This window comes from Anopheles merus, chromosome X, assembly GCF_017562075.2.
Source record: "Anopheles merus strain MAF chromosome X, AmerM5.1, whole genome shotgun sequence".
Classification (NCBI taxonomy): domain Eukaryota; kingdom Metazoa; phylum Arthropoda; class Insecta; order Diptera; family Culicidae; genus Anopheles; species Anopheles merus.
In genome coordinates this window covers 10,684,339-10,711,258 of record NC_054081.1, presented here as the reverse complement: position 1 = coordinate 10,711,258, position 26,920 = coordinate 10,684,339, and the positions used below count along the sequence as shown (strand labels likewise).

The following is a 26,920-nucleotide window of genomic DNA, read 5'->3' as shown; positions in this document are numbered from 1 at the left end:
AAAGGTTTAAAAGAATAAAAAAACAATAAAAATTTGAACTATTTAATTCATTGCTTTTTATTAAATTCAAATACAGAGTAATAAAAAAGTTTCTCAAGGGTAATGGCTAAAATGTCATCAATGAACACCGTTCACAGGATTCCCCATTTCAGTTTTGCTTGCATTTTGTCCTATTGGATTATGGCAGGTCTGAGCAATGGTAGCCGTAATATTTTCCCAAAAACCAAGCAACCATGCTCTTTGAAGGCACTTTTCTGAGTGAGAATAATTAAATGGTAAATCAACACAACACATCACTATAACATAATTGGAATTAGTATAAAAATATCTTAAAAATGTACAAATATGTGTTAAAATTGATAAAATTTAAACGAAAAAATAAAAAAGGTTTACAAAAATGAAAAAATGAAAATTGAAACTATTTAATTCATTTTTGTTTGTCAACTTCAAATGCACAGCTATAAAAAGAGTTTCTCAATGGTAATGGCTAAAATGTCACCAACGACCACCGTTCATGTCGTGCAGTAAGTCCATCGGACAATCGTTATCGCTCTCGTTTTAGCTGAAGCCATTTTACACCATAACAAAGTCACCTTAAAATGTCATAAAAACAAACTGTAAAATCTTTCATCAGCTGCCCTTTTTGCCTGTTTTGTCACACACTGTAAACTAAAGAGTGAAGAAAAAAAGCCACAGTCACACACATACAAGGAGAGCGAACCATAAGTGGGTGATGAAAATTTGCATTTCTTTTGCTAGCGTCCCATCCCATCCATTCCTTTCACCCTCATCCGCACTTTTCCCTCTTTCTCTAGCAGCGGGAACATCCTTAAACATGTCAGCGCAGAATTTGTCGAACGAGCGATTGATAGCGTGTCAACCATAAATTTGCGTATTTCGTCCCCAGGGTTGCCCTGGCGCCTCATCTCGCCCAACCGTTTTTTTTTTTTTTTGTAAAGATTTTTCTTTCTTTCTGTGCGGCGGAAAGGTTTGCTGAGCAATAAGCAAAAAAAACCGCCCGGATGTGAGGAATTGATAAACCGGGCGGCCAGGCGCAGCGATATCGATGATTTGATTAGGCGAGCGCGCACGTGTGTGTGTGTGTGTGTGCTGCCGCAACCTTTGGCTGTTTGGTGTTCCATGCCGCCTGCTGGTTTAATTTTTCCACCACCATCACCAGCGGGAAAAACCCGCCGGCATCGGCTCTGAAATCGAATTGCGCGCGCGAAGTAGTATGTGGAGGCGAAACCCTAGGCCCAGGAGTGCGCGGTTATTTTGGGAAGTTTTTCTGAAGTGGTTTTTTTGCCTCTACGTTCCAAAACTCCACCGGCGAAACACCAGCGCTTTCCATTGAAATGGAAGGGAGGCAAAAAGGGAGGAAAACGGTTGTAGTGGTTGTTGTTTTTTTACTTCTATTTCGTTCACTGCTCACTCTCCACAGGTACAATTCGATCCCATTCATGCCCATCGTCATCCATCCGTCCAAGCGCGTGTATGGTGTAGTTTCCCGTCCAAACGACCCCTTCACACACACACATACAGAGATGCGCACGAGGAACACGCACCGGTGCACATCTGATCGCAGCTGGAATGAAATGTGATATCCGAGCCAGGGCGGGAGGGAAAGGTTTTGATGCCGGTTTGCAGGTTAAAGTATCCATCATCGGGCACACACCCGTCTTGCTGAACCGCGTGTGGCTCAAGACGATGCTAATTTTAGAAACTCCCTCCCCCAAAAAAAAAGGAAAAAAATGAAAAAAAAATAGGGAGTGAAAAGAATGAGATCCGTCCCCGCAGCGCACGCGAAACCCGACAACTCCGGGTCGATGCGCGGTGGTTGATTTCCCTTTCGCAACTACTGCCTTCCAAGCGAACCAAGTCAGCGTCGAGCGTGTGTTCTACTTTGTGTTTATGCTCCACACTAAAACCCTTTTCCGAAGGCCTTCAACCCTTGAAACAAATGATTTCCCCGATCAGCGGTCAGCGACGGTGACGATGAAGGATGACACAGTTTGTTTGACGGATATCGTGTGTGTGTGTGTGTGTGTGCATGATTTTTGTTATTTCGTTCTCCCGCCGCCCCCTGTGTTAGTCACCGCACGCTGTCGATGCAAATGGATGCAAACACTGTTTGACTGTTGAACGTAAGGGTTGCTTCCTCAGTCGTGAGTGAGGTTTTACACATCATAAACACAGCGTTTCTTCGTCAAACGGTTGCCGTTCAGCTGCGTTTTGTGTGTGTGTGTTTTTTTTTCTCTTCTACTGCCTGCTGCGAGGTGGGAGTATTGTAGGCGCGGGGGAAGCTATGTTCAAATTAACGCTCGAAAAACTTTAGCAACAGATTCCGTAGTTTTGGAAAAGTCACGAGCGGAGCAGCAAATACGTTTCCCGCGAGTTTCGATACATTCCCACGGTATAATTTGTTTTGCCCGGTAGTGGGTGGTGCAGGGGGAATGGATGGTGGAGAGTATCCTGTTTCAAGGTAACGCTAGCGTGTACCGGGTAGTAGTAGTAGTAAATTGAATATTGAAAATTGTTTTAAAAATATTTGAAATTTTAATTTTTACTTAAAACTTTTGCAAAGGATCTCTGATGAGTTATGAAATGATTCAATAAATAATAAATAATAATAAAAACAAAACATCATGCAGATTGTAATCAAGCCGGTCAGAGTGTTTCACGCAATATTATTACTATTTTTTTGTTTCTGGCACGCTCTCGGTACAATTGCATTGTGCCCGAAATACATCTAATAAAAAGCCGTAAATTATTAGTCTTTCGCCTACCTACCCTGTACAAGCTGCGCGGGATTAGCTCCATATCGCAGACAAAGCGCGTGCTATATTGCCAGCTAAAGTGCTATCGCTCACATCAACACGGGGCTTTATGTGTGTGTGTGTGAGTGTACAGGAGCCGTTAAAATTAATTCACACTTCACCTCAGCGTTATTCAACTCGGTTATAGAAAAAAAAAAACAAACCATTTTGCTGATACATATACAGCGCCTACCGTAACTATATGTATAGTAGTATTTTTCGGCTTGCGTAGCATTCGAAGGTGATAGATTTAAGCAGTATTTTACAGGATTTATAACGAAAAGAATATTTTAGAAATGTTTTACAGAAATACATATTTTTGTGATTTTTTAAAAGTATATTTATCAATTTATTAAGGGTTTTATGAGTTTTAGAAGAATGTCGAAGGCACATACCAAAGCAAAAGCCTGCGATGTTTTACTTGTGTGTATTTGTTGAGTCTAACTGTCTGTTATATCCCTAGTCCAAAGTCCTCCAACAATAGGTCACATAAAGCGAGGCCTGGTTATGTATCTATTTAAAATTTTGTTAAGGGAAGGTCGGTAAAGACGAACACTGCGGGTAAGATGGAGACATCTCATAGATGCAAAAAGGTAATTTTCGAAAAAAAAAATCAACAATGCAGTATTCCAACTTATAGGTAAACAACACATTTGAGAACATTTTGGCCGTATATTTGTAAAATTGGTAAAATCCACGAACAAAATAAATTTTCAATCGTGTGCACACTTGTGGATCTAATTTGACTACTGCGGATCTTAATCTTTACATCTTGTATTGTTTATATTACCGGAAGTTTTATTTCATGAATGAGTTATCGCGATCATTAATGAGAAAATTGGCAAAAGAACGAGAATGAAAAAAATATATAAAAAATATTGTTTTCTGGTGATTTAAACATCCCGACAGCAAAGCGGGAAATACGGACACTTTGTTGTAGGGAAAGGTGGACACCAAATGTATTGATTCATTTTACTTCTTATATCAATTGGTGATGAATAGATTTCTTTAAATACCTTAAATAAGGGCATTCCGAAGCTATAAACCAATCAGCAATTAGAGAAATTATTGCAATAAGCGAGAAATGAAACACCGGACAAAATAGAAGCCATTCGTTATGCTATTCCTCGCTCCACGCTGATGAGGCGCTTCATAAAATCCAATAAATATCTTGTCACAACTTGGACAACTTTAAGCAATAAAAAGATGAGGCATTGATACAACATCGTTCAGAAATAGATGAGAAATTCTATGGGATTACAAATCCCAAATGTTGAATTTTGACATGGTGGAAAATGGCTTAAACTGTTAACAAGTCCTTCAGAAAATATTGGGATCGTGGACTTTTCGCAGAGTCATTTCCTAACAGGAAGTTCTAGACTGTCATTCTATAGGCTAGAGCAACGTCAGCTGTTAGTGCGCAATATTTCAATAACGATATAGATGCTGCATTCTACGATATATTACAAGCACCGCTTACAATTCCTAAATTCATGGCTGAATGAACCGTCGTTACAATTGGCCTAGAATTGGTTTATGCTCTCAGAATTTGTATGTATAATTTGTATTATAGATAGACTAGTTAATGATTTTTTTTAAAACAACCTCAATTCTTGATGACTTTTAAGGTGCTCATTATTAGAGACTGATTCAGAAACCATACCAATCGTGGGACTGATCTCGAGCGCATTTCAATCCTCGAATTTTGCAGAACTCATTCTGATGCTGGAACTCACTTCAATCCCATGCAGATATTGGAATTAGTCATAAACGACCACTAGCCCTGGAATTGATCCTAACCCATCACCGGTCCTTTTATTGATCTTGACATCATACTGGTCCTGGAATGCTTCTAAAGCCGATCCTGACCTCATCCCCAGATCCTATAGTATGTACCTAATGATGCTGGAACTGATCTCAAACCTTGCACGGATTAATATTCCAAATCGGTCCTAAAACAGATCCTGCCCCAAATGTAGGACCTGATGCTGCTCCCTTTTGATGTTTGCACCATTAGTAGTACTTGAATCTATCTCAGTTATGGAATTATCCAGGTCCGAGGTTTTTCTATTTGCTTATTTGATGCATCGAGCGGTCCCGCGGTACTATCGTCAATTCAGACAACTTAAAAACATGCCCGTCCTGAGTAGAAGCCTCTCATTGACCGTCGGCTGAAGCAAGAATTGACTATCCGACTACGAGGTGCTTAATAAGTCTCGATAGCCTGTATAGACTGGCTTGACCCCTAAAAGAAGATTATTTGTGGCAGTATCTTTTTTTTTAGCAATCTTGTCGCAACATTCCCCATACTTCCGTACAGAGGCGGTTCTCTAAAGTAAGACTCCTATTTTTTCTTTAATGCAGTTCTGAACAGTTCCTTGGATCACTGTTTGGATAACCTTCCTTGCACGTCGTAGATGACATTCCTTAGCTAGGTTTCAGCTAAAAATTAGGCTCAAGTATATGATAAAATCTCGAAAAAGCTTGGTTAAATGTTTATCTATTGAATTCTGACCATAATTTTAATTTGCAGTGTTCTTCTCCTTACATTTTAAAACATTGTGGTTGTCATTGTATGGATGTAAACAAGATAAAAAGCATTGAAGCAACTGCTGGAAAGTAACGCTGATCAGCCTTTACTAAAATTTTATTACAGAGATTATCTTCAAATTGCCATGAGAGCCTCATCAATTCAGTGAATAACGATTCAAAACCGTTTCGATCAGTCAGAAGCAACTCAAACGCTTTATCACCAATGTTTTAATAGAATCCAATTGTTTCCAATTGTTACAGACATAGTTAAAGAATGTAATCATAATATGAACATTTGTTTCAAGCCTTTACATTTCGCATGAATCATGCCTTCAGTGTTTAAATCTATCGCTGCCGGATGGTCCGCTAATCGACCGAAAAACGACTGTCCATATAGTTACGGAAGACGGTGTATAAAGGAAGTCTCCGGTGGAACAGCGGCTTGTATGGTCGACGAGCTCCCCGCATTCGCTGAACTCCTCTCCCTCACCCCTTTCGTAGTTCGCTACCCCTTGCAAATGCGAAACCTGTACACCAGCAGGGTGGAAGTGATGGCCTTGTGTGCTGCACTTCCATTACATCCTTCTTCTTTGTTTTTGGTTCGGCCGCTACCGCTTTCCTCCCCCCTGCTTGCGTTTGATTGCTTTCCGCGAGTGCTTAAATCGATCCATAAATTGTTTTCCCTCCCCCACGCGCGTTTCCCATGTGCAGATGACTGACGCCCGCCAGAATGGGCTCCTGTTTTCGAGTGCTCTCTTTTTTTCTGCCAATAATGAGACAATCAACAATCTCTCTCTCTCTCTCTCTCTCTCTCTCTTTCTCTTTGTCTATCTCTCTTCCGTTTTCTCGGGACTACACTAGCACCGTCCGAGATTGGTTTGGCCAGCTTCGGCGATAATTGCTGTCAAGTAAAATTTGGCCCCACATTCCTAACAGTGCAAGAGAAAGTCGCCGTAACTATTCGCATTTTTACACTGTGCTATGAGTCTGTGTGTGTGTGTGTGTGTGTGTGTGTGTGTGTATAAAGTGATTCTAACCCACTTCAAACACGACCTAGCAGAGATTCTAGTTGTGGCGGAGATGTAAAACCAACTGGTGGAGGAAGCTGCTTCCCTTCGTTCTGTTGCCTTCGTTTTGCACCTACACATACACCATACACAGGTTTCTACACACACACACGTTGACACACACACACACACACACACACACACACACACACACACACCGCATCATAGATAGACGCACAGTCACGGGTTGGGAAAAGTTTTGCACCACTCTAGCAAATGAGAACGGATTGTGCTCGACACCTGCCGCCCGCTCCACAACCTACCGCGCCACAGTTGCCCCATTGCTTCCCCCCCCCCCCTCCACCCCACACGCCACCACCGCGCAAATCCTAATTACCGCCGTGCCGTTTAAAGGCGCTGTGAAAATTGAATTTAATCACCTGAGCATTTAAAACCACTCGATCATGCATGGAGCAGCGTGTTTCCCGCTGGCGCTTCCTTGTACGCTTCCGTTCTTTTCTTTCTTTCGACCCGTACGGCACTGCCGCCACGGATTTGAACACCAACCCTCCCCCGTTGTTGAATCTGCAACGCCGCAATATTGCCTCCCTCGGTGGGGATTAGAATGCAGCAAGCCTGCAAGTCATTACTCGCGCTCTGTGAGAGGAGGCGATCAGCAGATTTCTCCCGCTAATCGCAGCCGTAGCCGGAGCAAGCGGTTTATGAGGCACAATGGGGCGGCTGGAAAGGGGAAACTAAGGCAAAGAAGAAAAGGGGCAGATAGAGCCGGCTGGGGCAAAAACTGAACAGTGCCCCTGCGCCGTTCTCTATCACCTCCGAGTATGCGTTGGAATGGCTCGCGCCGGAATGCGAATGCTGCAAAACCCGTGTAAAGGGGTAATAAATTTTTATTAGAAAATTATGCACCACCACCACCAGGTGTTATTGGGGGGGACGGGGAGGGATGCCTCCAGGACGCGGGCCGCAGGATGAAAACTAGGGACGAGCGCTATCGTTGGCAAACTGTTCCGGTAGTTTCACGGATTATTTGCTGCTACTACCACTGTATAAGTGTATGTGTCTGTCACGGCGTCATAGATTTGGAGGTTAGCGTGTCACTCTGGGACGTGCCATGGACGTTTTACAGGAGATGGAATCATTTTAATCAGTGTTCTCCATCATGTGAGGCGCGAAATAATTGATTTTTTTTAAAGAAAAGCTTAAAACAATACATATCCCGGACAATACCTGAATCAAACGGAAAAAGTGTCAAACAAAGTGTCAAATTACTCTTTTACAGAGTTTTCCAGGAGTTCTCATTGCTGTGAGACACTTTATAGACTCCTTCTTAAGAGAAATGCACTTAATGTAATGGGAATTGGACTATATAGAACACTTGTTGGACAAATCCAATAGGAATTCAAGAAGTCTGTCCAAAAAGGATGCAATAGAGTCCAATTTCCATCATACGAAGTACACTTCATATAGGAAAGAGCCAAGGAAGTGTCCTACAACTATGAAAACTCCTGAAAACCCCTGTAATGGTCTTGTCTTTCAAAACAAATGTTAATGTGAACTACACTACACTACAACCATTACAAAACTGTTGACTCGTTTTTTTTTTCATTCGGTGTATTTTTGTTATTTATATTTTTTATTAAAGTGAAACGCGTCATAACGAGAACCCCATGTTACGAGTTTTTTTTTCGCTCAACAAAGCCTTAACCATTTAGACAGCAAGTACGTCCGAGATTGGAAGCTAAAAATAAATTAATCTAAAACAGAGGCCATCATTTTCACTCGGTTTGTTAGTCATCAAACCCAAATTCAAACAGCAATTTTTTGATCGATAATATGATCAGTGCCGTAGAGCAATAAAGTACAATATTCAGGACAACTCCTAGACAAACAGTTAACATTCAAGCATCATATCGAAAATGTAATAACGAAAGCTAAAAAAAAAACACAATAAAAACAGTATAATCAGTCTTGGACATGAAATCCAAGTTAAGTACTGTCTGTTACGGTTCTTGACTTACGAAGATTCGGAGATACCCGGATTTCTAAACTTAACAGATCAAATGTCAAATCAGTACAATTTGCTTCAACAATTATTCAACAACAGCATAAATTGTACCTTTGCAAACAAAATCAATTTGGGTAAAAGCCATAAATAGTAAAATGTTTTACACGAATCATATAATAAAAAAGATAACGTATGTAAGGTACCACAGGTTATCAAAAATACTGAGTCATTAAATGTATTTTAGCCGAAAAAATCTGAACTTCGACTTACACGGATTTCTCGATAGCATATAAACCACGTATCTCGATAAGAGACTGTATAAAAAAACAAGCAATTAGCTTACAGGGTTTCTCAAGCCAGCTCAACATCGTAACACTATTTTTCGAAAAGGAAAAGGTATATTGGCTGTCTTGTCAACCATTATACATTCGTTACTAATAATCGTTTAATATTTTAATAACAACTTTAATAACAACTGTGTGATATGTTAACGAGTGTTGCTTGCGTTTCGATACTTCTATTTGATCATCGTATGATCTGCCAACTCCAGCCACTTGGAGAAGTTTCGTATGGCTACAAGGGTGTTTTAGATAATGCTAATAAATATACACAAATCTTGAAGACAAATAATTTGTGCTGAAGAACAATTACCACACACAAATGTTCGATCTGGATGAAACTATCTTATTTTGGAATTAAAAAGTCTAGGAGTAATGTCTAACGACTGAAGTTTTTCTAGAATTATAAAGATCTTTTTTTAATATTTTAAGGTGCTTTTATAGACTTTAGTGCTGGTTTAAATCTATAAAATCAGGTTTCAATCCATTAAAAATAAAAAAAAGCCTTTATAATTCTAGAAAAAGTTCAACGTTCAGTCGTTAGTTCTGGATGTATAGTCCGGGAACTTGCTGAGGAAAATGAACCTCATTTTGTTATTCTCACGCTTAGTTCTGTCATAAATGGTGAATATTCATTTCTGATTGTAATTACTCGCGATGCGTGTGGTATAAATTAACTATTTTAATAAAAACCCGTAAGATAGAATACTTTCTGCAACCCTGACAGTCTCCTACTTTCTATGTTAGAGTCGCAGTAATGCAAATATTTGACTAAATCCTTCCGTTCAGTTGTAAATGTCAAACAGGAAGCAAAACAAGACGTCAAACACGAACCATCATAAAACAAAATCAGCATTTTTGACACTTTTTTTCTCTTACGCTCGAGTCACACAATTGCCCATCATCTGTTCTAAGCTGTCCCACCGTGTGGCTGGCGAAGTGGAACGCATCACACGCACCAGCCGCCGAATTTTAAGCCGTTATAAGTTTTTCGCCATTGTGGCTGTACCGCTCTGCTGTACAAATTTACGCGTTAGAAAGAGAGAAAGACATTTTTATCAGCCTCCCCCATGTGCTGGCCGGCTGGCGAAGGTGTTTCGGCGTGTTTGCTTGCCAGCCGGGAGCCGTTCGGAGGTTAGCGAGAAGACTGAACTGAACGGGCGATATTATCCCAGCCCCCAAAAGCACGAGACTTCCGGACGATGTGCTTGATCTGACGCAGGTCCAAGCAGGATCTCTCAACACTCAAAGCCTTCCTTTCCTCTTTTTTCTTTCTCTCTCACTCTCTCCGTATCCCTCTTCTGCGTTCCAAAATTCAACGTTTAGCACCGAACTTCCGAGCCAGCATTACGTATTCGTCCCGCATTGCTGGATGATGATGGAATTTACTCGCCACGAATCGATCGTAAAAAAATCCGCTCTCTGTCCACGGGTGTTTTTTCTCTTCTTCCTTTAGCTTGCCTGTTTCGTCTTCCGTCCAGCAAGAAGTTCGGTTTGGGCTTTTTTTTTTTTTTTGGTAAGCTGTTGTTGCTGCCTGCCTTCCGACCCCGGCAGCGATGTTTGATGTGTTCTCTTTGGCAAGGTGAATGGATCAGGAGCTCGCCGGCCTCGCAAACGGTGCAGCGCAAATGGGTGAAGGTATACGCCGGTTCACCGCAGACCACGGACGGTGGTGGTGGTAGTAGTAGCATAACCTGCGCCCAGCATTCCACCTGGAGGACGCAAACCGTACCAGGCAACGGCACACGAAAGTATGGAATTGAGAATTTATTGATTTTACACTCGATCCTTGAGCGTTGCCGGGAAAGGTTAAGAGTGAACCGGCTGGAAAGATCCTGACGGGATAACCACCTCCCACCCTTGCTCTCTCACTCTCTCTCGCTCTCCATCTCTCTCTTTCACACTCACACACACAAACACGCTCTTTTTTGCTCTGTGCCTACGGGTGCTGAATACGTATACGGAGGGTTGAAGAACAAAACTGGAAATTGACGTGGTCGATTGATGCCGGTTCGATGTGTGTGTGTGTGTGTGCGGTATGTTTGAAGGCAGAAACGCTGCCTTACTTCCTTCAACTCCAGCGCAGTGGCTAGCGAACGTTAACACTGTTGGCGTTAGATCCCAACCCCAACGGTTCGGCAACTCTTTAAAACCCCGTCGGCACGGGCTTTAAGTGCGCCGCAGGTGACGTCAAGCACCCTCCAGCCAAAACCCCACAAAACTGGCACGTTCCTTCAGTTTTTGTTGCTGTTGTTCTTCTTTGCTGCCCGTTGCTTGTTTGGTTTGCTGCAACTTACACGGGAAGGTATTGCACCAGGTGTCGGCCGTTTGATTGTTCGTCGTCGGCGAGCGAGCGCGCGCTTGGCGTTACTTATTAACGCCACACACTAAATTGAAGAGCCCAACAGGGGGGAGGTGCCGAGCGGTCGGATGGAGCGGTCGGGCGAAGGGGCAACGGTATTTACGCTTGCCGTCGGCTGCTTCAAAGGCGGGCAGGCCTCGAGTGGGCTGCTACTTGGGGACGGATGACAATACGGAATGTGACATTATTGCAGGATGATATTAAGTGTCCGTGCGTCTAAAAGGTGGCCAGCTCCGCGCGTGTGTGTGTGAGCCGGGCCGAGATAATGTAGCGCTCGAGACACGCGCACGGCGCACCATTCACCAGCCCTAATGGCACGCTGTACTTAGGCCTCCGCAGTGGCCCGGTCGCTGTCTGGGCTCGGGTAGATGCCAATTTGGACCCGTCCGGCTGCTGCACTGTGTGTTTTCATGCCCCGAGACGGTGGCCGGGTGGTGCGACGGCCACACAATGGCGCCTCGCATGCACGGCTGGTTTGGGAGTAAGTACGGGCACAGCCAGCACTCGCGCACAAGAGAAGCAACTATCCTTCGCCAGTGTGTGCACAAACATTGCAGGTGCTGGACGGAAAACAGTCCGGCGAGCCCATGCAACTATGCTACCTGCGTGGCAAAGGGACATCGTTTTTTTGTGTGCACCTCAAAAACATAGTGAAACAAGTGTTGAGCGAAAGTGTTATTCAAGATTAATTTTGCGTTTGACTTATGTTACACACAGGTTGAAGAATATCTTTTTTTCATATCCTATTCTTAGAGAAAAGAGTGTCAATTTACCTTAATGTTGCGCCAAGACAACTTCGTAAAATAACTATTCACGTACCAAGACCTACTTCAAGGCACACCAGTTTCGTGCCAGTGAAGCGTCTTAAAACTATTTACGCATCAAATGAACCAATATTTGCCATGGCACGCAGTTTCAATGTACTACTCTAATTTTTATTTTAATTGGTCATCTAATAGTCTCAATGAGGTCCTTCAATGTTCTATTGCATGAGCATTAGTTTAGCATTTTAGATATTGGGACCCTTTCCGTTTTAGATTCGTAGGCTCAAATTTCAGTCTGTCAGCTGTTTGCATTGTATAACAGATTTCGAGCAGCTATCTAAATGGGTATAATGTACAGATGGACTTATCCCAAGGTGTATGAATTTATAAGGCTGATTTTTATCCCTTCTGCTTGTTGTGTGTATTCGTCAAGCCTCCAGAAAGCTTGTTTCAACAAAAGTTTTCACCCATCCTGTCAAAAAGTGATATACAAATTTGGTTATAAAAACCTGCTATGAGACCACCTGGACTACATACACTTTGATTCTGGATTCCATCACCTGATCTCTTTAATGCACCTTGGGATAAATGTAAACTCCACCTTGTTTTGCTATTTATTCGAGCAGGTACTCGAATCTAATTCTATATATAGGAAGAATAGGTAGAATAGGCAATTTTAGGTAGAATAATCTAGACTGAAAATTGCAGGCTAGTTTTATGTGTGGAGTACATGAGTACATGACAGCCTCTAAGTGTCAAACTCCATACAAAAAACGGACTAGAATCTTGAAGGGCCCCATTATTGTATTTTATATGGAAAGGAATATACAAATAAATAAATAAATCTATCAATATATTAAGATGTTTGATCCTCGTGATGATCAAGATGATCCTAATCACCTTTTAACGGAATCCGATTACGAATCTGTTTGGAGTTCTTTTATTGGGCGAATAGATGCACCACAACCAAGCATGATCGGGTGGTGGCCGATCAACAAAACGGACGAGGTGCAGGTTGAGGATTCGTGGCAGACCTTCTTCAACCTGATCATCGTTAACGTGCACAGTCCGCACAGAAACACGATGTAAAGATCATCATCGAATGACCTTGGATGATGTTCAGGTCGGACAGTAGGAGGCATATAAAGCAACAATTGGAAGCGTTAGCGCCCACCAGCTGACAAACGATAAAGGCCTTAGGCTCATACATTTTACCTCCTCCAAGACAATGCACATCTGTAGCACCTTCTTTCAGCGCTTCAGCTACACCTGGATATCACCTGATGATGTAACAAGAAGCTCAAAGTCACAAATCGATCACGTTTTGAGCGACGGAAGGCACTTCTCGGATATTATCAACGTTGAAACATACAGTGGCGCAATCGTCGACTCGAACAATTTCCTGGTCATGGCGCCAGAAATTCTACGTGGTTTAAAGGCAATGAAGTCATGCTGCCAAGGACCAACCTGTTCCGGCAGAAGTGTGCTAAGTGGTGGAAGGCTTCCAGTTGACAACAACATCGTCGCGATGCCCCTCGCAGACCACGAGCGTATGCTGGAACGAGCCATCAGCCGCGTTGAGAGCAAAAGAAAGACGAAGAGTACAGACGAGCATGCTACGGCATGAAACCCGTTAGAACGGGGAGAACTATAGACGACTGAGGAAACAGCAAACCCTGTTCTTTCTGGCCAAGAAGTGCCATTTTGAAGAGTCAGACGACCCAGTCGAATGTTACAGCCATCACAGTCTTAAATGCCGTCTATAAGATCATAACCCAGATCCTGTTCTGCAGACTGGCGCCCCTTGCTACAAATTTCATCGGTAGTTATCAAGCAGGGTTAGTTCACCACCACTGCAAATCTAAATCCACCATCGATCAAAGTTTTACTCTACGACAAATCCTCCAGATGTGCCGAGAGTGCCGAGAAGCTCTATGCACCACCTGTTCATCGACTTCAAGGCGGCCTACGTCACCAAATACCGGAATGAGTTATGGAACATTATTATCGGTACTACATACCTGTCAAGTTCAAAGCGCGGCACTATACAACAACAGCCGCAGCACGATCTTCTACAAGACTCTCCAATTTCTTGGCTTCGTCATCGACAAAACGACAGCGTGGAGACACAGACCAACTGGGAAGAAGTATATTAGTTGACGACGGCTACCTTGACGGACTAGAGGAATTCTACTATCTTGGGACGGTTGTTACTTTGGATAAAGATATAAGTAGAGAAATCCAAAGATGCATTATGGAAGGAAGTCCTGCATACTAGGGGTTTCACCGACTCCTGAGATCCAGAATCCAGGATGCAGAATTCATGCTTCACCAAGAGGGCATTCCATAGCAATCCTCAGTTCGGCATAAGGTGCAGGGGAGCACAGCAAGATTTTGAAGAACGGTCGTCTACATGCATGGGAGGCTGCATCCAGGGATCGAGCATCCTGGAGAATGATTTCTGACGTTGGATCATGTCACGACGAAGTTCTCTATCGTGATCAGGCCAACAAGAGAGCTGAAGTCACCAATGTGAGTGAGCAGATGCATCAAAGAGCGAGTCGGGACGCAGAACGGGTGAGTTAAATTCTCGACACTAAAGAGTAATTGAGTTGAGGTTCGTCTCGGAAAAGTCGCAAACCAGTTATCCTCTTACCGTCATGCAGTGTAAATAAACTGAAGCGCTATAAAAGAGTGAATCAGTTGAATTTAGTCGACACGTGAAGTGCATGAGCTGGATCTATCTAGAGTAGAGCCTGCTTGCGTAGAGTTAGAGCGAAAAGCTCAAAGTTCTCAGAAAAGAGCCTTTGCCGGAACAAAGACACGCTGGTTCAAAATACTGAGTATCAACGACATGATAGAGATCCTATCGAGGTTCGGACATCAGAGTGCGAAGAATAGCAGCTCGAAGGGATACAGCAATTTTTTTTTGTATTCAGTTAAAACGGCTTCGGTCGTATTGCTTTGAGATACAGCAGATGTTGCGGTGAAACAGTAAAAAAGTAATTGGGTTTTTAGCTATCATCGGCGGGTCCCCTGAGATGCACCCTCAAACGTGGAATGCCAAGAATGTAGTTATTTTGAGAAAAAAGAGAAGAAAAGACTATACCCAGTGATAGAAGAACAAGCACACAATACGGCATCGGGTGTACTCTTGCAGGAATTGAAAATTGAAAAATCCCCCGGCAAACCGGCACGAAACATTGTAAATGGGCTTTGTGTCTGCAGTGGCGTTCAGCCTACATTTCGCCACTGTGTGTGCTGGGCGAAAAAAGAGGGCAAAAAGCACACACTCACCCGCATACGCACAGCCTCGGTGGGTCTACCGAAGCCGATCGTTTTCTATCGCTCAAAACAATAGTTTTCTCCCTGGCCCTGGCTTGGGTCTAGTTTCTCTCGCCTGCGAAGCATTTATCGCAAGCTTCTTATAGCTGCCGCCCGCCCCAGCCGAGGCCGGCAGAAAGTTAGTATGTCAATTTAAGTTATTTGCCGTCTGCCCCTTGCTGCCACTTGCTTACCCCTTTGCTTTCTTTTGTTTCGTGCGCCGTGTCGTGGTGTCTTCGGTGCAATCCTTTCCTTTTTTTTCTCCGTGTTGTAGTGCCGTGGCGCCTGTCTTACCCTCATCTTTTCGAGTCAATGTTAGCAAGAACTGTTCGTTCGCTTCTTTTCTTTCACACCAACGCCCTCCTCCTTTCCCCACCCTCCTGTTCGCCCTATTTTCGCATGCCTGCGCTTGCATCGCATAAATATTCATCTTTTTACAGCATTAATAAAATCAAAACAAGGAAAATGCAAATTCTTCCTTTCTTCACACACTCGCGTGTTTGTGTGTGTGTATGTTTACGGCTGTAGCTTTGTGCGTGTGCGTTTTGTGCGAGTGCGTTCTTTGTAGCTTTCTTTCCCATCCTTCCTCTTCATATTCATCGCATCTCATCGCACTCTCTCTCTTCCCTTGATGCTCTTCATTCCGCTCAAAACGCTGCCGCGAACACTGGCAATGCTGACAACACGCGGGTCACACTTTATCATTCGCACCAATCGCAACGCAAAATGGCGCGAGCGGTAGCACCCCGGGCTTTGGGTGTGAAAGAAACAGCAACTAAAACCAGAAAAGGAATGTTTTTTTCCCACAACCTGTCGGTGGAAAGTGTGCCTTTATTTTATGTAGCCGGCTTCCGTTTTCCATCCAGCCCATTGCGCTCAGTTTGTATCCTGGATTGCAAGCTCTTCAAAGTGTGTGTGTGTGTACGAAGTAAGTAAGACCAAGGGAAAGAGAGTGAGGTGTAAAATAAAAAAAACACACACACACTAAAAGTACGATTTTACACGCGGCTGGCGATTGAGTGCGGCATGGCTTCTAGACTTTCCCTTTTTTGTTTGGTCTCGCAAAGCACTATCCTAAGCTCATCGCTTCCATTTCAGGAAATGGATTTGAGTTTTCACTTATTCTTTACTCTTTTATGCTCCTCTCCTTCCCTCTTTGCGTTCATTGTGCTCATGCATCCTTCAATGCACAGCTGACATATGCAAGGAAAGAAGACACAAAACATCCCTGTTTAAAGTGTGCATTACCGCCACGTGCTAGTGTCGATCGGTAACCAGTGATTTGTTTCTAACGGCAAGTGCCATTTCCTTTTTCAAAGGTACCAGGCGTCTCCTCCGTACGCTAGGAGTGAATGAAAGGATTAAAAACAAATAAAATGAGAGCAAAAAAATCATTATTCCTTCATTTCACACTACAATTCAAAATTGAAAAATGATATGCAGCAAAAATAATTTTTGCTTTACATTGTTTTTAATAAAAAAATAACATAAAATTAAAAAGCGGCAAGCGGGCGCCTGGTCGTTCACTGCGAAAAAGTGCCAAGTGCGAAATTGCAAATGCAGCCCTGCTCGATTATGTCCAGCAAAAGGAGTCATCGCATAAATTCACCCTCTTTTTTCCCTCTTTATAACAAAAACGTATGAAAAGTGGATTTCTCGATCGGCACGACGCGAGCAGCACTGATTCGTTCAACCCTGTCTTTGTGCAGTTTTCCAGCTTGAATAGCGATGGTGGATGAAGGGAGGTGCTAGGGAGGGGGCGGGGAGCCACTTGTGTCATCCTTGTCAGCAGTGCCCAATGTTGCTGCACGCCAACATTGGATATGACAGTCGAAATTGAATTAAATTGACGTGAGCAAATAATATCGAGTCTTCCCACCCCCGAGGAGCGTTTCCCTGTTTTCTTATCCGTCCCGCCCCTCGCTCCCTTTGATTCTCATTTTCCAACTGATCAGGTTTCACAATCCTTTCCATCACATATCTACATATTATTATGTTCTTTTTTTTTTTGTTGCTGCTCCTTCCACCCAGCGCCTTTTGCGTTGCCATGTTTTCCTCCTCGGCAAGGGCTTTCCTTCCCAGTCAGTTTTTGGCTAAGCTCAGACAGTTGAATCAAGAGCTACGATGATGGGGATGATGGTGACAGCGGCACAGAGCGATGGAAAGAAAGATTTCTTCCCCTACTGAAGCGTATCACCTTGGTCTGTTTGTTGATCTGCCGCAAGGATGGAGGGCGCTGTTTTCGCGTTCGAACAAACGAACAAAAACAGACACACACACACACGCTCTAGAGGTGTCCTTGGGAAACACCGGAAGTAGTAGAGTGTATTGCTGTATGAGCGCCCTCTTGTAGCAAACGCACACACACACACGCGCGCGCGCGCATTCACACACGGTTACACGATTGGCAAAGTTGGCAAACAACAGGCGACGAACATTTGCACAAGCCGAGCATCAGCAGGGGCTTAGCCCTGGGATGACAACAAACTGGGCCGGCCCCGGGCGGAAGGTGTACCATCGAGCCGGAAGATATGCGTGTGCGTCCGCCCGGGATCAGCGGGATTTATGCGAGGCGTCGAGTGGAACGAAGCCCCGAACTTTTTGGCCTCGTTTTTGTGTGCTCGTGGCGGCGCGGCAAAGGGCAGCATGAGGGGATGACTAATATCAGCAGATTAGGACATTGTGTTGAGCTGGCGCTGCACACGTGGCGTGCGTGGGGCCGTTTGAATGTGTGTACTTTATTGTTTCACGGGAACGACCGAATAGCGAGCGCCGGGGCAAACCATTCCCTCGGTGAGCTCATCATTTCAACACCGTTTCCGTGCCCGTGCCGACATAATGGAAAGCGCTAGCGGGAATAGTGCTAGCGGTGACAGGCTCAACAAGAGGCAAGATGCCGCCGTGCGTTTCTTTCTGCGCTGGTTCTGCTTCTGCCGAACAAAAGGGCCCGTGCTTACCGTACGGCTGAGTGAAACATCCCTTCCCGCCCCGGAAGACACTCGTGTGACAAACACAGTGCGGGCGGTTTAGGGATATTGAATTTCCCTCCGAAAAAAAAAGAAACAGCGCCGCGCCCCGCCTGCCAGATAAATTTACTCACGCAGCGGAATGTAATGCGCACCAGCGTTGGCAGCGGTGGCATTTGCCCGCGGGTTTTTCCCGCTGAATGATTTCTTGAAACAATTCAAACCCGCCCGCGCGGCGGGAGCCGGATATTAGCTTCCACGGGACCGAGCACCTATCACCTGGCCAGCGTGCCAGCCAGGGTGTCGATGGGGTTTCGCAAAGCATCGGAAGGTGTGCGTTAGTTTGCGCCTTCCGCTTGCTGCGCTCCGTTCGCTGGCTCCGTGTTGCCTGTTTGCTTGTTTGCTTTAGCCAAGCGGGCGCGTCCTACGGTGATACGTCCCGAGCCGGTCTTCCGCAACGCGCTGCTCGGGTAGCTCGAGTCACAGACGAACTACAGCGAACAGTGAAAGATATACACAATCTACGGCGGATGTGGCAGCTATTCTCGATCTTTCCTCGACTTATTCGCTCCTCTTTCTCTCTCTCACTAGAGTTTGATGCAATATGGGAACGTGTATGCGTGGGGCGGTGGTTTATGGGTGCTAAAGATAAGCTACAGGCTGGTGCAATAATTTTTGTTAGCCACGCACAGACCACGTTAAGTGTGAAGATCTCTCGGTGGGAAGTTTTAGTAGAAACGCACCTCCAGCATAAAGTCATTCTAAACGTGACAGCAGCAGCAGGTGTCTTTGCCGATTGGGAGATTGAAAGACATCCAGGTTTGAAAAATCTAAAAATGATACAAAAAAACAACTGGTATTGCCGGTAGAAAAATGCAAACCTCCTCATATTGATCGAATCTTAGAACCACAGTCAAGAATCTTACCACATTCCCAAAAGTTTAAGAAAAAACAAAGCAAACAAACAATGGACTTTGAAAAGATTACCAAACATACCTGATCAATTAATTGAAATTATTATTTATTCCAGGAAGAAATACAATGAATTGTGTGTATCAAGCAGCATTGACTTCAACAAACAATAATTCATTCTATTTATACAAATTATTAATATTTTCTTTTTGCATCCTTCTGTCCAGGTATCAAAGTTTACAGACACTAATTGCATTCAATTAAACTCAATTCAATTAAACCTACCGTAGATATAACAATAGTTTAACTTATTATCCAACAAGTTTAAAAATAAACTATGGAAAAGGGAAGGAAAAAGAAAGGAAAAGGAAGAAACCTTAGGAAAGACGTGAATGGAGGTGGCAGCGGATCGTGACATATGAACAATAGAAATCAATCAATCGAGAACATTTAATGAAAGAGTGAATGTGTTGCAAAATTGGATCAAAGTTTCCGAATGCTGTACATCTTCATTTTATTGTAGGGGGAGGTCTGAGTCGGAGAGACTGTGTAAGAACGTAAAAGTTGGTTAAGGAAAGAAGTGCAAGAGATTCTTTTGATAATAAATGATGATGCGAACAAACGTCCCGATTCTAGTGATTCGCAGAGCTTATATTAAACAATGATCTTCGTAGGATGATGAGAAGATCGGGAATCGGGTCCAAAACATTTACCGAACACGAGACGGATAGAAGATTTTTGAAAGATGAGGAGCTAAAGAGGACGTACGATTGAAGAGTACTCATTTAGCAGTCAAACCAAACTGCAATAAAATACTTTTAGGCAGAGAGGATCCAAAAAGTCCGTTGCAGTTCGTCATAAAATGGCAAGATCACCGAAGGTCTTACTCTAGATGACCACATCTTTGGCGGAATTAGATCATATCAGTTGTACATCTATGATAACATATGTGAAGAATACAGGGTAGTGGTCAAGTGTCAAGTGGTCTAGGATATAATGGTACAGTGAGGAAGACATAACAAAAGATCATTTGATACATACACATGGTAAGAGAAGATTTAAAATCCTAGGAATACATCACACCCCGATAAGCAGGAGTTGGAGTTACATATGTTTAAGTCATCCGCATACATCAGGAATTAATAATCGGGAAGTATGAAGCTTATATCATAAAAATACAGTATGAAAAATAACGGACTAAGTGTACTGTCTGGTGGATACACATCGGGAAGAAAAGATGATATCCAAGGTATCAAAGAGTGTCCTAACCCAAGTTTCTTTAGTTTGGCAACGATCAAAACGGATTTTGTTTTATTAGAATAATGCGTTGGTGATCGGTGATCTTCGATTTACTGCCTTTTTGAAGAATGTTCTCTAGGGATATGATCTTATGGAAAGTTGACAAAGGAAATTACAGACACACTTTTCAGACGCCTTCATTTCTAAGATCAGTAATCAGTTTTCGACTTTCAACTGGAATATTTGGGGACACTGGGGCACTGAGGACACTTAAGATAAGGGATTTGAGGTTTATAAGGCATAACCTAAGATTTATAATGCCTTGTTGTGTCAATTTTGACACGTTGGATATTTGATCCAACGAACAAAAGATCCTTTTACCCAATGAACATTTGATATGATACTGACGGTACGGACAATCGTTTTGCGCAGATTTTGTGAATTATGGTGGTTCTTTTGTAAAACCAGTTTTTGTCAAAATATTGTATAAGCTTAATGTCACTACAAGCAACTTCTTACTCGAGGATCAATTTCAGTGGGCATACAAAAGTGTGTTGGATGTAACCGTCAAACTGGGAATGTATGCCCCCCCCCTCTTTTTTTTTCTTGTAAAATCTGTAAGAAGCACAGGTATCTCCAATATCTCAAAATCACATTTTCAAACCACCTACCTGACACTGGGGCAGCTCCACGTGCCCTTCCGGCCGCTGTGCCTTCCACCCGAGCAGCGGCGGTATGCAGACGAGCGCGGACATGATCCAGACGGCGGCAATCATGAACGCGGCCCGGGCCGGCGTCCGCGACTTGAGATACTCGATCGCCTTGGTGATGCTCCAGTACCGGTCGAGCGAGATCAGGCACAGGTTCATGATGGAGGAGGTGCACAGCAGCACGTCCATCGCGGAGTGGACGTCGCACCACCAGTTGCCAAAGATCCAGTACCCCATCAGCTCGTTCGCGAGCGAGAACGGCATGATCACCAGACCGAGAAAGAAGTCGGCGACCGCGAGCGACGCGATGAACCAGTTCTGGATGTTTTTCAGCGTCTTCTCGGTCGCGATCGCAATGATGACGAGCATGTTGCCGACGACGATGACGATCATAAGTATTGTCACGATGATTGAGGCGATGATGATGTGGGGCAGCGTGTACCCGCTCGGGTACGCACCGTGTAGGATGGTGAGGTTCTCGCCCGGCCCGACACCGGCGGCGGTACCGCCCGGCCCGGCCACACCACCGGCTGCTGCTGCGGCAGCTGCCGCAGCCGCCGCCGCCGCCGCCAGGGAATCGTTAAACATGGTTGGGCCACCGCCGACAGTGCCGTTTGCTCCCACGATCGCGAGGAAGTCCTCCTGCGTGATGTTGCCCGGCGGCGACGAGACGAAATCCATAATCGCTACGGTGCCCTCCGCCCGCCGCTCATTCGCACCCGTCGCAAAAGGCTCGGTGTGTCGGGTTGCCGGCTCTTCGCTCGCTCTATTCGGTTGAACGATTCGATTGGATTCGATTCGTTCGTTTGTTCGCTCCGTCTGCTGTCTTTCCCCCTTTGGTTTCTCTACTGTGTCACTCCTAACGAGTACGCTAAATACACACACTGCTGCTGCTGCTGCAATTGTTGCACGAATATCTCTAGCATGACGGGTTTAGCGAGGTTCCGGTAGCTTCGGGCCCCTCGATTCGAGCAGTCGCAGCAATTACTTACAAAAATTCACAAACACTTGCCTAGCTAGAGCGAACTCTCCTCTACCTTTTTTTTTACTCGCGCGTGCTCACACACCCACACACATACGCGTACCACTACGAATGACACGCGTACGTACCGCACACCGGAGAACAACACGAACCTCCGCAACACGTTAGACGACAAACCGACTTCGCCTGGAACACTCACGACAGGTGAGTGAGTGCTTGCGTTTGATCGTCGTGTGTGACCGTGCGTGTGTGTGAGTGTATTTTGTTACTTTGTTTCACCTGGCTGGCTATATTGCTTGACGTCGGTGTCGGTTGCGGAGCGAGCAACAGTTCACGAGGATCGTGCTGAGGTTCGCGGGTAGGAAGGAGTGGTACGTGGATGCAGGTAAGCGAACTCTACGGCCCGCCCGGCTTGGCGCTCTGGAGACACAAAATTTTACCCGTTTTTATCCGAAACTGCTGCTCGGCGCACGCTGCCTGACTGAGAGGCGCTGCGCTAACGAGCCTTTTGGTGTGCTTGTAGCCTGTGACGCTTGTGGCTGCGTTCGAGTGTGTGTGTATATATGTATATTTATATATTTATTGTGTGTGATTGTGTGATTTGATTATTTGGCCCTAGTGGTGGGCTAGCCGCGGTGTGCTGTGGTTCAGTAGTGTGTGTCTTACTGTGTCTTACTGGTACAGTTACTTATAGCAAACGACATTTAAAAACGCGAACAAACACACACGCACACCTAACACACATACACACACTCACATATACAATTTGGCGATATGACCGAGGGCCCGGTTCGGCGCTGTTCCTTACTACTAATGCACATCGAGCGCACACACACCCGCACACACGCACACACACTCATACACACAAAGAAAAACACTTTCGATTTCACTCGTTGGCCCGATTAGGTTACGCCTCCATTGTCTTTCGCGCTTGGCGTCGATCGCTCGAGCTCGAGCAGGTGTGGAAGCTTTTGTCTGCTCGGCCAGCACGGTGGATCTCGGGGTCGGTCACCCAGGCTCCCCAGGCGGGTACTGCGGGTAGCGTGGTAACACAATCTCCGCCACCAGCACACAGCCACACACACACGCACACGGGGAGGGGTCAGCACCGCTACTCGGGCAGCGGGCCGAACCGGACCGTTGCGCTCAGCCGAGCCTGTCGCCTTTCCTGGGGCCGGCGGGGGCTCGATGACGGTGCACGGTAGCGCCACCGTGCGTGGCCCATCGCGTGCCCCGAAACCCCCTTCGGCCTACGGTGTTTGCGCTTTCTTGCGTCGCCTGCGTCTGCGCACCGCCGACTGCTGCTTATCGGTGCTTATCGTGTCGGCTGGTCGGGCCCGGGCTGGCCACACCGACCGGCACCGCCCGTGCCTGAACGCGGTCGGTCGCTGCACAACGCTACCGGCGGTGGCCGGTACCGGAATGGTGGTCCCCGTCGCTGGTACCGCGCGCCTTGCTCAGGAATCTGCGTGGTAGAGAGGGTGCACGTTAGTGGAGGGTTAGTTAAAAAGGAGTAGAACAGGAAACGGGCAGATGGGTGCAGTACGGTGTAGCGAACATAGCCATCTGCGCTACTAACACGCCGAAGGCAAACACACAGTCAGCTCAAAACCAGTGTTGGGTGAATCCGAGTTCGAGATTTATGATGCTGAATCTTTGAAATGATTAAATGAATCTGAATCTTCGTTGAAAAGATTCATGAATCTGGAAATATTTATGAATCTCGAAAGATACATGAATTTCAAAAGATTCATGAATCTCAAATGATTTATTAATTTCAAACGATTCATGAACCTTGAAAGATTAAAATTCTATAGATTCATGAGTTCTTTAATCTAAAGATCCATGAATCACAAATAAAATATAAATCCCGAAAGATTCATGAATCTCAAGAATCATGAATCTCGATAGATTCATCAATCACAAAAGATTCATATATCTTTAGCTTCTTGTTATTCTTCTTCTTGGCGTAATAGTCTACGTGATCATACTAAACTTCACCGGTCATATTCAGACTTTCGAGACATTTTAGTAAGTACCACGCTGGCGGATCGGGGTTTCAAGCTATTTCCCTTAAACTGACACCTTAAACTTCCCTTAAACTGCAGCAGTTTAAGAGATCTTTAGAACAAGCGCTTTAAAATCGACGGTGATGTGGTTTTTCGTTGTTTTCTTCTCTGTCCTTTAGGGGATAATGTTTCCAATCCATATCACTGGAAGTGTAGTAATTTTATTCAAAAAAAAAAACGAATTTTCACAAAATAACGATGCATCAAATGTGCCTTCTTTTTCGTAAAATATTAAAGCAACTGAATCTAAAACAAATTGGACCTTATCATCATCCGACAGACGAAGGTCATACGCACAAACGAAAATTTGACGCTTTCTATATTTCGAGAACTATTCGAGTAGATTTTGGTTAAAAATTTAGAACAAATGCCAGTTGGGATATGACGCCAAATATAAAGCAAATGAAGCGAATTGAACGCCATCCTCATCCAATAGAAGAAGGTTATTCACACGCACAAAAGACATTCTGACGCTTTCTACCCTTTTTATCACACACACAAATTCACAATTTTTGGTATCTAGAGCACCATTCGAGCAGATCATGGTTAAAAATCTAGAACAAATGTCACTTGGGTAGTCCTTGCTGTAGGGTGACGGTCAATTCTAGGCATGAACCCATGACAGATGTGTTGAAAATCAGAGATCTCTAAAATTTCATGTATTTTCAGTGCCACCTTCAGAGATTCTTGAATCTTCAGAGATTCCTGAATGTTCAGAGATTCATGAATCTTTAGAGAATCGTTGGAGATACATGAAGCCTAGGAAATACATGAATCTATTGATTCAGAAACCTTTGGAGATACAATTCGAGAACCGAATCACTCATCGCTAACAATTCATATGAAAGTGTCTCAACAAAAGACACAACATTAGACTCTAGCTTCCGAACAAGACTTGCGACTCTAGAGAACGTTTAGCGCTAAATGGAGGTGCACCGTTAGGCATCTCTACAATAAAAAAAAACATTGTCTTAAACCTGTAACATTTTTCAAGTTCGATGTCTTTTTCGATTCATCCCAGAGTGCCGGCTAGGCGAGCATCCCTGAGGTACTTCACTTGGTATGAAAATGCTAATGGTTATGTGGGTCAAATAATAAACAGCATCGACAGCCGCACTGTAGGTCGTGTACAGGTCGTCCCGTCAAATGCTGATCGTACCAGATGCGTTGCTGTACTAGGTTCACAGGTCTTATGAAGCTGTACTGCTTGATCTGAAAAAAACCCCTCAAAGTATAAAACCAAGGTTGAAATCCACAGAACCAAGCTGCTGCAAGGGGGTGAAACAGTTCCGTTGATCGATTGTTTAATTGTTTGCGATGTTTCTTAGAACTCACAAACTTCTAGTCGTCTAGCCGAACAATAACAGCCTATGCTCCATGCACATACGTGGTCGCGCAAACAATCGACAAGCAACCTAATGCACTTTCCCCCCCTTTGCTACAACCACACGAACAATCTCAACGTTGCATCGAAAGCATCGAGGGAAGGGTGGGAATGACTTGCACTGCAGCGCTCGTGCAGCCGATTGTGCGCAACCCCCCTGTTTGCGCATTTGCTGGTTGGTGCGTGCGGCAGCCGTTGCGCAGTACGCTGTACGCAGTAATTTCTCTACGCGCTGTCCGGGAGTCAGGAGGGGGACGGGGGGGTGCAAACAGCAAACAAAACATTCATCACCGCACTGAAGGGAAAACTGCACATTGTGCCTAACCTTGTTGCCCTTCCAATGCTGTGTTAATGTGTGCCCTCTTTTGCGTTTAAAACACACACACACGCACACAAACACAGATCTCCGGCCCGGTTTCATAATTCGGTTAGTCAGAAGCTATGTGTGCTCTGTAATGTCGTTAATGCTGTACGCATTATTGTTTTGTTTTTCTTCGTACATTTCCCTCATTTCTGATGATTTTGCTCCAAATGTGAGCGCATCTATTTATCAGTTTTAAAGGCCAACAGCATCTTCCTTTCTGTACAGCTCCGAGCAATACGCAACCGCACCATCGACCGAAAAAAAAAAGATAATCTTTTTTATGTGCGCTCTTGCTTTGTCTCGAATGCCTTTAAGCCACGCGGGCATTAGAGCCAGCGGTGAGTGTAATAAATTTTAATATTTTATAGACACCAGACGGCCGGCCAGCTCTATTTTACGCGGCAAAAAGGTTCTACCGCCACCTCCGCCCGTCTTTACCCCTCACACCCCGCCCCATCACAGCAAATGATCCCGCAATTTCACGGCAACTCCTGGTAGACTCGCTCCGCCCAAACGAGCCCTTTAACGGCGCCCAGGAACGAACATAAAGAATCTGTTTTGCCCTGCACTTGATATTTCGCTTCCATTTTGTTTTGTTTTTTGTTTTTGCTGTTGTTGCTGCTTTGCTTAAAATAATGTTCACATTGCGTGGTGATGTGCGGGAGGGTAGAGTAGTGGCACGGTGGTAAATCCCTGTTGGTTGTTTTTCGTTTGTTTTTCTTTTTTTGTTTTTTTTTTTGCAAAGGAGTGGACCGGTAAAGAAGAAGTGAAAATCGAGCCCACCAAGAATGCTATGTGCTCTTCGCTGGCAAACCACCCCCCGCGGCGACATAACGGAGGATTTGCCCGCAGACAGTAAGCGCGTTTAAAAGTTCGATACTTTAGAAAGGGCGAGAAGAAAGGGCGAGAAAGATGCTAAAAAGATCGTTACCACCTGCACACACACACACATACGCAAGCACTACTTACTTTTGGGAGTTGGCCGGGGCACGATACCTTTTTTAGCTACCCTTCTCCCCCCCCCCCCGCACCCTTCACAATTCCATCCCAGAATTCGCAGGCACGAATCGAATCAATCATCTTAAAAGCTTTCACCCTCCGAGAAGTGTGACCGAACAGAGCGGC

The 26,920-nt window shown here is 44.6% G+C and overlaps 1 protein-coding gene across 12 annotated transcripts in view; it reads right to left on the bottom strand.

The window, feature by feature from the left end:
* The window catches only part of LOC121592897 (alpha-2Db adrenergic receptor), a 203,214-nt gene that overhangs the window by 154,372 nt on the left and 21,922 nt on the right, over positions 1 to 26,920 (bottom strand). For all 12 annotated transcript variants that reach the window (XM_041914798.1, XM_041914807.1, XM_041914815.1 and 9 more), the window contains one exon: positions 20,958 to 23,443. In XM_041914798.1, the coding sequence (XP_041770732.1) occupies positions 20,958 to 21,677 (720 nt within the window). In that variant the 5' untranslated portion in view covers positions 21,678 to 23,443. The remainder of the gene's footprint in view (positions 1 to 20,957; positions 23,444 to 26,920) is intronic.